This window comes from Pollicipes pollicipes, unplaced genomic scaffold (genome assembly GCF_011947565.3).
Source record: "Pollicipes pollicipes isolate AB1234 unplaced genomic scaffold, Ppol_2.1 Scaffold_5110;HRSCAF=6035_pilon_pilon_pilon, whole genome shotgun sequence".
In the NCBI taxonomy this organism is placed as follows: Eukaryota; Metazoa; Arthropoda; class Thecostraca; order Pollicipedomorpha; family Pollicipedidae; genus Pollicipes; species Pollicipes pollicipes.
The window spans coordinates 8,790-19,412 of NW_023596617.1; the positions used below are offsets into that span (position 1 = coordinate 8,790).

The following is a 10,623-nucleotide window of genomic DNA, read 5'->3' on the forward strand; positions in this document are numbered from 1 at the left end:
CGGATCTCAAAGTGGCGCATGCGTCATGTGCTGTCTTCCGCAGGGCGTCAAATAGACCAGCTCAGCGGCCGCCAGTTCTGATGGTCCCGTTGCATGGTTAGATACGTTAGATTGAGCTCGGCAGGCTGGGCTTGCCAAGCCACCTGACAGTCTCCTCCGAACAACACAGGCAATGCCATAGCAACAGACCATTTTGTCAACGGTTGCATTGTTTGCGGCTGAGGTCGGATTTTATTTAATCCAGACTCTCCCGTGATGTGCACGAAGCGGTCGCCGTTGCTGATTCTCTTTTATAATTTCCTTCCTATACTCTCTGTGGTCCTGTATATATATATATATATATATATATATATATATATATATATATATATCATATATAATTTATCACAAATGACACGATTGCGAGCGAAGCCGAAGACCGTGAGAGTCCGGCATGGACGGTGAGGCATTTTTCAACTTAAGCCCAGGTCAACCGTCATGCCTCCTAGAGGTCAATGTTCTCGCAGCCACCAGTCACAGGCTGATACAATTTTCATATCTAGCCGTGGCCAATCACACACTTGCACACGATGACTATATGAAAGCCACGTTCCGTCCACGCTGGCCGCCAACATCCAGTCCCCGCCCGTTCCGCCGCTCGCCTGTTCGGTGCCTCGACCCGGCGGAGCCCGTGGGCACGAACCTGCCGGCCGCCTGCAGTGTGTACATATGTGTATATATATATATATATATATATATATATATATATATATATATATATATATATATATATCAGCTGCGAATATATATATATATATATATATATATATATATATATATATATATATATATATATATATATATACAGCGCGCAACACACCAGGCTGCGGCTGCCCACGCTATACATAAACAAAAACTGTAATTCATGAGAACGCGAAGCGTCTAGGAAATTGAATGCACTTTTGTACATGCTGCTTGGCCAGGCATAATTGTTCTGCTATATTCCAATGTGAGCAAAAAGGGTGTCACCATTCGTTAAGTTTGCCAGCTGCGAACAGGCTGCAAAACTCGCTGGCTGCAACCCACTTTGCACCCCAATGATTCGGCGAGACGGAACAAGCAGCGTGTGGCGAAGGAGGCAACAGACAGGTATACTCCCAACAAGTGTGAATGAATACCCGCTGCTGGTTATGATACAAACCCTCGGGCTAACAGCCGTGAAGCCACCGGTTTGGGGCATTTTTAGAGACTGATGCTAGATGTGCATGAACATGAACATGAACAAAGGAATGCAGAAGCATGCAGAACAATGCAGGACAAAAGCTGACAGCTCAGTGACAGTTGACAGTTCGACGTCAGCTCCGATCGCGGTCAGCACAGCTTCAATACTGGATGTGGTGGGTCGCTAGCCCCGACCCACCAAAGCGGGCTGTCCCCAGTCCGGAAGGCTCTGACCGACCTGGTGGGCTCTGACCCACCCGACGGGCTCCAATCCAGCCCGGGGGGGGGGGCTCTGATCCATCCGGCGGGCTTCAACCCAGCCCGGTGGGCTCCGGCCGACCGCGGCGGGCTCCGATCCAGCCCGGGAGGCTCTGTCCCACCCACCGCAGCGAGCTGCAGCCCAGACCGGCGGACTCTGATCCAGCGCGGGCGGTTCGACGCGCTCCCGTCCGCAGACGCGTGGATGGGATCGGTATGGCAGGGCGAGTTCCGTCGTGGGCTGATGTAGCCGGGCTGCCTTTGTACCGGCCTGTCGCGATCGGGAAACAGCGGGACCTGGCAGCTGGCTGTGGCGACATCGGTATGGCTCAGGCCGCTCCCTCACTGCACGAGGAGGGTGAAGCCAGCTCGACGGGTCTCCGGCACGGGCGAACGCAGGAGCTCTGTGGAGCGATGTACGTGGCATGGATAACGGGTACCTCCTGAGAAATCACGTCATGTCGTTCAAAATGTTTAGAAATTATGACCTGCATCACCTCTTTTGCTGTAAAACCCCGCAAAAGAAAGCCCTTCTAGTGAGATCGCGGGACTTACTACCTTGTGCGGAGAAGATTGGGGGGGGGGGGGGGGGGACATGTAATGGATTGATCATGGAAGCCGCCACACTCAACACTTTTCAATAGCTATAACATCTGTAAATCCCATCACTGTTTGAGGCGTGTGAGGTATGTGTTAGCGACACATTGATTATGACTAATGACAGATGATCTACGGCGATGATCGGACACGCGTGTTTCATTGGGCCCTACCATGATGCCGCGGCAGCCCACGCTGAGTGCCGCTATCGGTCCTCTCCATCCCAGTAGTGGTGTGCTCGGCTCGGTACGATCCGGCCGACTCAGCCTCGTGTCAACTCATCGAGCTGGCTGAAGTGTGTTTATTCCGCCGGACTACTGCTATCTGGACCAACACGCTCTGTTCTGGCCCGAGTTCTGCTCCCACTCACGGAATGCTGCTGGGCGACTGAGACGGTTCCAGTAACAACAGCTCAGCACATCTACTAACCGCTGCAACGAGCTCAAGACATTCCCCGCGTGTCATCAGTATACCTGGACAGCACAGTCCCCGTCTCACTCGCTACCTTCCCCGCGTGTCGTCAGTATACCTGGACAACCGCTTCACGCTGGCGGTGGTGGAATACCTGCCCGGCAAGAGCACCAAGGACACGCCTGCCACGGCCGACGGCTACGGCGACCGCGAGGCCGACCGCTTTGTCACGCAGAAGCTGGACCTCAACAGCCTGCAGCGCTCGCCCAACTGGATGGACCCGCCGACGGTGAGAGCGTGGCTGGAGGGGACCCGTGCCTCAGGCCGGCCGGTCCGGAGGTCTGCTTGCGGTGGCACGCGGCTGGAGGGGACCCGTGCCTCAGGCCGGCCGGTCCGGAGGTCTGCTCACGTTGGCACGCGGCTGCGACGCTGGACCGGTCGGACCGCCCATTGTCCTGTTATTCCCGTCTGCTTAGCAATCGGCAAGGGTCGAGGTGGTCGGGAAGGAGGCCGATCAAGACGGAACCAGGCTGGACGTGTGGAGTGGTAGTAATCCCACTTACATAAGCGTGCTGACGTAGATTGCAGGCGAGAGTGGTGACGTGGGTTGCGTTATATCCAGCCGCGCACGTCAGGTACGATCACGATGATCGGTGTTGGATCGGCGTTTCAATATTTGTTTTCTTAACGCGCCTTTTATGCTGAAGATCATCCGATGTAAACTGATCCGCTTTAGCTAGTTAATGTCAATAGAACAGGCAAGAATTCTTCCAAACAACGCAATATTACAGACAGCGACGTAGCCAAGTGGCTTTTGGGACCATAGCTCCCTCCTCTCTCCCCCCCCCCCCCCCCGCTCCGAGAGGTGGTGGGGCTCTGAAGCGACAGGCACAAGTATTTTTTTACTGTAAAACGCTCAAAGAGCTCCTAAAATATAAAACTGGTTCTCGACTCATTCGAATGGAATCCCGCGTCTACAGAGGTCGTTGGAATATCAAAACAGGGCCCTGTAGCGTTGGGCCGGGGCCTCTCGACTGAAATGGTCCCCTATGCTCCGATTTCGACCCCCTTCTGGAGGAAATCCTAGCAACGCCACTGAATTCAGAAACACATTGAAAACAAGCAACGTTGAACACCGATCAATTCGCTGTGCTAAAGAGAAGACGGATTCGTTTCAACAGGACAAAGTAGGCATAGATAGCATGGGAGTAAGGTACTGGCTCATTAAGGCCTTTACGCTAATTACAATGACAAAAGTGACACTGATATGTATCCAGCATATTTGCACCCCGGGTATATGGAACATGAGCCTACACTGATCACCGCAAGTGATGCTTTGGTTTGTTGCTTTTTGAAACAAGACGTTTTTTATTTGCTTGCCATTGCCATTGATCTCGTGGGAGGTCTTCGTACATGAAATATGGTAATATATATATATATATATATATATATATATATATATATATATACATGAAATATGTACATGTTTTATAGTAAATATACGTACATGAAATATAACATAGACACACACACACATTTATATATGTATATATATATATATATATATATATATATATATATATATATATATATATATATGTGTGTGTGTGTGTGTGTGTGTGTGTGTGTGTGGGTGTGGGTGTGGGTGTGGGTGGGTGGGTGTATGTGTGTGTGTGTGTGTGGGTGGGTGTGGGTGGGTGTGGGTGTGGGTGGGTGGGTGGGTGGGTGTGTGTGTGTGTGTGTGTGTGTGTGTGGGTGGGTGTGGGTGTGGGTGGGTGTGGGTGTGTGGGTGGGTGTGGGTGTGGGTGGGTGTGGGTGTGGGTGTGTATTCTTATTTCATCAGATATGATGAAATAAGTGCACTTTTAGTTATTGGTGTACTTTTAAGTGGAAAAGGCTGCTCCGGGCAATAAAGTTTCTGCTTAATAACTGTACTCCTCAGAACGTGATTGCTTCATTACATCTTACCTGCCGTCAATTGACGACCGTTTTATGTGAAAATAATGTCCACGAAAGCCAGATATGACCTACTGGGCAATTATACTATTCTTGGCATTGATCGTCGCACGGCCAATGGAGTGACAGAATTTGAATGACGTTATTACGTCGTCATGGATGCCTGGGTGAACTTGGAAGAGTTTCCATGAAAAAGTCTACACATCTTCACGGGCATGTAACTCAGAAGCTAGAAGCGCTTACGACTTGAGAAGGGTAGCGCCGTAATAACACCGAATAGCCTTCAAGCTGGCTGTTTCAGTTCATACCCCAAACAAATGTGGAACACTCCCTTCAGTTTGATGCTATACTAAACAGCCGTACTTATGATAACGTTTTACCGCCAACGGAACAATGCATCATCTCTTCCCCACGCGAAGTCCGTTGCGTCCAGTGTGCTGTAACCGCGCCATCTCTGCTACAGACGATCCACCCGCACTACGACAACCAGGCGGCGCTGCTGGTGCGTCTGTATTCGCTGCCGCTGGAGTACAAGCTCGGCGGCCGTCTGGTGCCCAGAGACGGCGCCGAGTTCAGCCTGTCCCTGGACCAGCCGTCGGCCTGGACCGTGCTCCAGCTGTTCGAGAAGTGAGTGGCCTCCGCAGGGCGATGGCGTCGGACGGGGGAGGGGGGGGGGGGGGGGGCAGATGCGGATCTCCCGCTGGAGGGCGTTCGGTGGCGTTAGTTTTCGCGCTCTTGGACGGCCGGGACGCTCGACTCAGTACTAGTGGCGCGCGGTCATTGTGCGAGGCTGCTTTACTTTTGGTTCCGTTCTACCGGCGTTGTGGTCCACGCTTGATGTAGATGCAACACTGTACAGTGCACTGCACGTGACGTGCAGTGCCAGTCCGCTTGCGTTTAAAGGAAATCTACAGCTGAGCGTCTATAGACAATCTGTAGATTCGGTGTGAGCCGATTCTGCCGATATTAAACCTAATCCGTAGTTAAGGCATGAGCTAACAAAGAGCCGAGAGCTGTACTGAATCCAGGGAAGTGTTAAGCTGGTATATTCTCTTCGTTACTGTTCTATTTCAAGGTTATTGTCAAAGCCGCACTTGAGGAAAGCATTGATTTCACGGCAGGTGGCAGCACCATTGTATGTAGGTGACAGCCCTCCGATCTCCTCTTTGCAGAAAATCGGTGTATTGTGGCACGCACGCGGTGCCTCTCCTGAAGCCCCCAGTCGACAGCAGCTTCACAGGACTAGCGCAGCGGGCTGGAGTGTCGCCCAAGCTCTTCACCATGGCCAACACAAAGGGAATCATCAAGCCGCATGTAAGCAGTGAGCGGCGCCAGTGCCGTTCCGTGTGTCGTGTGTGTGCATAATGCCTGCCGCTGTGTGCTGGCCTTCTGGTTGGCGTAAGATTGCTCTGGAAACACCTGAGATTGACATGAATTCATGTTTGGTGTTATCATTGCCTCCTAGAGCACCCATTTGCTGTCCAGCCGTGGTGAGTACTGGCGCCCGTGCCTGCAGATGGCGCTGGCAGTGTGTCTAACCGGCAGATGGCGACACGCTCGAATTTGATGTGATTAGTTCGGTTTTGTGGAGGACACCTCATGTGTAATGTTACGAGGGTGTGAATGCTTTGTTGCGTACCAATATTTGATGTTTGAAGCTTTTCAAGTGGTTATTTTCAGCAAATCCCGCTCATATAGTGATGACGCGTCTTTCGTGTGGCCACGACGAGCGAAGACGTGTGTCACGCGCAAGTGGGCCGCAAATAATGTTTCTTCCGTGCGCAGCAGTTCCGTGGATTTCCTGAAAAGGTCATGGATAACTGGTAACGGAACAAATCGAATCTGTTTGGCCTTATGGTTCTGAAAAGCTGTCACTCAAAAATAATAATGTCATGGCATTAGTTATGGTTCTCAAATCCCAGCGCATTTCATGCATCGGATGTAGTATAAAGTCAAGCTATTTTTGTGAACTCTCTTTTACCTTGTTTGATGAACACTCTGATATGAAAAACACAGTGCGTGCTTATGAGCACTGAAGCTTTAGCGTCACATCTCTACTCTGGACTCGGACCCACCTTCGATGCTTCGATTCACCCGACGACCAGAAATCAAGTTTTTGCACACCAATTGCTAATGGGCTGCGCTGCGTTTGCTCGAAGCACACGCGCGTTCTTGCCGTCTTGCTCACAGAGAGCAGATCGAGCTGTCGGCGTGGTCTCATCGCCTGTCAAAGATGCGCTCGTCACATCCCAGCATTTCGAGGCCACTGGCCAGCCCAGAGGTCACAACCGGCCATGAATGTTCACCACCGTCTGCCCCGTGACCCGGCAGGACATGGCCAGCCTGGAGGTCACCATCTGGGACGGCACGTTCACCAGTGAGGAGTGTCCGCCCATCAAACGGTTCGACGGCGCCCTGTCGGCTATCCAGCCGCTGGAGAAGTACGCTAAGCCCAAAGTGCAGAAGGCCGGCCCCCCAGTCAGCGCGGTGGGTACCCTCTGCCGCTGAGTGGAATGTGGCCCGCTCAGTGGAAGTGCCGAAACCGATTCTCAGAGCACGGAAGACCAGCGGTGACACGTGCGGGGTGCCGCACGCACTGCGAGACGTTGTGTTTCAGCGCGCGCGCGGCGTCTGGACTCCCCGGCAGTGAGTACAGTGAGGAGTTCCGCACACTCTGCCGAGGCTCCGCCGCTGGGCGGACTGTCGCGTGATCCGGCACGGCGCGACTGAGTGTCCGCCCGTGACCAGGCTGAGGTCGCCAGCCGCGTCACGTCCCGGCGCGTGCCAGCCGTCGGTGGCGGTCAGGCCGCGTCACGGGCGTGACCAGCCGGGGACGTCGCCACGACGACGGTCCGGGCACGTCGGAAGCGGGCGAGGAGCAGCCTCGGTATCTGAAGCGATTCAACGTTTCCTTAAGTGTTTCGTGGAAAGAGACGAGGCAAAAATCGCGTTCGCCCGCCTCCTCGTCAGGGCGTGTTGAATTACTGTTCCAGCGGTGAGCACCGTCCACAGATGGATGAACCCGTTGTGATTCCAGCTGGGACGGCTGTGATACCGTGCGCACACCGCCGGAGTCCGCTGCGATCCCAGTTGAGATGGCTGTGTTACCGTGCACCACCGCCGGAGTCCGCTGTGATCCCAGCTGGGATGGCTGTGTTACCGTGCGCCATCACCGGAGTTCCCTGTGATCCCAGCTGGGATGGCTGTGTTACCGTGTGCCACCACCGGAGTCCGCTGCGATCCCAGCTGGGATGGCTGTGTTACCGTGCGCCACCACCGGAGTCCGCTGTGATCCCAGCTGAGATGGCTGTGCTACCGTGCGCCACCACCGGAGTTCGCTGCGATCCCAGCTGAGATGGCCGTGTTACCGTGCGCCACCACCGGAGTCCGCTGCGATCTCAGCTGAGATGGCCGTGTTACCGTGCGCCACCACCGGAGTCCGCTGCGATCCCAGCTGAGATGGCCGTGTTACCGTGCGCCACCACCGGAGTCCGCTGCGATCCCAGCTGAGATGGCCGTGTTACCGTGCGCCACCACCGGAGTTCGCTGTGATCCCAGCTGGGATGGCTGTGTTACCCTGCGCCACTGCCGGAGTTCGGGCTGGGACGCTGAACTCGGCTGGACGCGGCCTGTAGTGTCATAGCTGGCCGGCGCCAGTGTCGCCGTGATGCCTTCGCCACATCAGGATGGCATGCGAGCCCCGTGCGCGGGGCCCGTGGGGCTCGTGACTTCCGTCCTGTAATGAGATCACGTGTGAAGCGCAGGCTGGAGCTCGTGATAGCCACGTGAGGAGAGAGCCCGTGCGCGCCGTCACGGTGTCCTTGTGTCCTTGGGTGACAGGACGAGGTTGCGTGCGCAGCAGACGGTTGTCGGTGGACTTGTGCGGATGGCGGTGTGTCATGCGACCACACCCCACACAACATCGAACCTCGGCCCTCGCGCCACTGCTGAACGGGGAGGGGGTGGGGCTGAGCTCTGAGTGGCCTGGCTGCTAGAGCCGAGTCATTTATCTCGCTGACGAATGGCGAAGTGTAAACTTGCCACTTGGGCCCATAAAAAGCAGTCCGGGTTTGATATCGCTGTTTGTTTATTGAGATAGCCCAGCCAACTGGGTCGCTCTTGACAAGGCTGCCGTGAATCACTTCTAGCATGAACATTACGTCGATGGCTGGGAAAATATTAACGGTGAACACCCCATATTTCCTGCCGTGCGGCTAAGTCGGCATCATAATCCGGCGACTAATTTGACAATGGCCACTGCGTTAACTCCGTCACCAGGACATGGGCGAGATGTGAATATGATAGCACATTTTCGCTCTTAAGCGCTGTGTGAGACAACGTCCGACAGAGCTCTATGTTGAACACGCCTGTTCTTGACCAGGAACAAGCTGAATTCAGCCAATAGCATGCATTGATTTATTAACCAGATTACTCGGCCCAGTCGAAGCAAAAAAGGTTGCAGTGACTGCTATGCAACTACAACCTGCAGACTGCACCCATCGTGATGGGGTTGCAGCACCCCTCCGCACTGCGTCGATCTGCGATGCCATGTGACACTCGTCGCTCGTTGCTCACGCATGGCGTGGCAGGGTGCTGTACCCGCATCATTGACCATGTCGCGTTGCATCCGTCCCACCACGTGTCCACCGCTCCACGTGTCCCCATATCCGGCTGCGCGCCGGCCTGAGCCTGGTCTGATGTCCCGCAGCTGGTGTTCGAGAACATGACGGACGAGCAGAAGCAGGCGGGCATCGCCGGGCCCGACTATGACGTCGAGAAGCAGGCGTTCGAGGCGAGCGCCGTCAGAAAGTTTAACACGCTCCTGGTGAGCCCGCTGCCGCTGCCGCTGGCCCTGATGTTGGCTACGTTCCCCCCTGCCAGGAGACGCACGATCTGAAGCCATGGTGTCGTTTAGACCGGCCGTCCCACGCTATGCTTAGACTCGCTTCGCTCTGGTGAGCGTGGCTCTTTGCCTGTTGCAACAACCAGCCCTTCCTGCACAGTATTTATGGTGTTGTATTGGTTTCGGTAACGCGGCGCGACGGTTCTAAGATGCCTTGGTGAATCTCAGCGCGCCCCGATTCCCGGGGTCAGTGATCTCACCGTTTGTTTCCGCAGTCGTCCTCCATGTGTCATCGGGTGTCTGTGCTCCGACTGACTCGGAGTATAACCGGCGTCCCCAGACCCCGTGACCCCCCCCCCCCCCCCCACCTTTCCGATTGATGCATCATGACAGCCCCCGGCTGTGGCGCGTGTGGGCTCCACGTGCGGGGTCGTCTGCAACCTATCGGAAATGTTTGCCGGCGAGGTCCCCGATGTTTATCGCGCATGAATGCGGTTGCAAATAACAGGGCGGTGGCCGTTGACTTCAGGGGGATGAGTCACCGCTGAGTGTTGCGGCTCAGCTGCGTTGGGATGGGGGGGGGGGGGGGGTTCGTTGCATTGGATCGACTTTGCGCCGATTGGTGCTATCAGTGAGAGCACTCATCTTTGATAGCATTGGGTCACGCGGTATCTGTAGCGTATTAGCTTAGGCGGAAAGGGCTTAAGGGCCTCACCATGCGAATCATAGCCCCGCTCTAGCCGGCACCGCAGGTTGTGTGAACTGCGGTGGCCCCCACTGCCGGTGCCAGTGCAGGATTCCCTTTATATCTGACACCAGGTGGCAAATCACTGCACGCATTTTTCTTAAGAGGTATTTCTCCACGGAATGCGCGTTGGTATGTAAGTAAACTGATTCGCTGGTTGACCGTCTGGGTTTTCCCGCCATTTCCCAACCGGTCGCCTCCTCCACCACCGGATGGCTCAGTAGAGCAGAATGATGTGACTCTGCTCTGAGCCCGGAACCTAACCCAGGCGCCTCCACAAACGACTCCGTTTACCTTCGGCAGAACAAAAGCTTGGTGGCGGACGGCAAGCCGGCCATCCGGGGCATCCCGGAGGAGTAGGCGGCGGCGCGCCAGGTCGTCCCGGGCTCGCCAGCCGCTCGCCAGGTCGGCCCGGGCTCGTCAGCCGCGCGCCAGGTCGGCCCGGGCTCGTCAGCCGAGCGTCAGGTCGGCCGACGGCTCCAACCGACGTGGCAGGCGCTGGCCCGCTACGAGGAGGACGTAAAGCCGCCCTTGTCTCTCCCGCGGCTAGAACCCGTGGTCAGACAGGCATTCACATGCGGTCTGTGACCCGAGGAGAGGTCTCTCCGTCCCA

The 10,623-nt window shown here is 55.2% G+C and overlaps 1 protein-coding gene across 1 annotated transcript; it reads left to right on the plus strand.

Annotated features, from left to right (window-relative positions):
- The first annotated feature begins 433 nt into the window (after nucleotides 1-433).
- Nucleotides 434-10,386, plus strand: LOC119101952 (uncharacterized). Its single transcript, XM_037225347.1, has 7 exons — nucleotides 434-440; nucleotides 2,580-2,755; nucleotides 4,886-5,049; nucleotides 5,595-5,736; nucleotides 6,754-6,909; nucleotides 9,131-9,247; nucleotides 10,314-10,386. The coding sequence occupies exons 1-7, from the start codon at nucleotides 434-436 to the stop codon at nucleotides 10,368-10,370; spliced, it is 819 nt and encodes a 272-aa protein (XP_037081242.1). The 3' UTR covers nucleotides 10,371-10,386.
- Nucleotides 10,387-10,623: the final 237 nt, after the last annotated feature.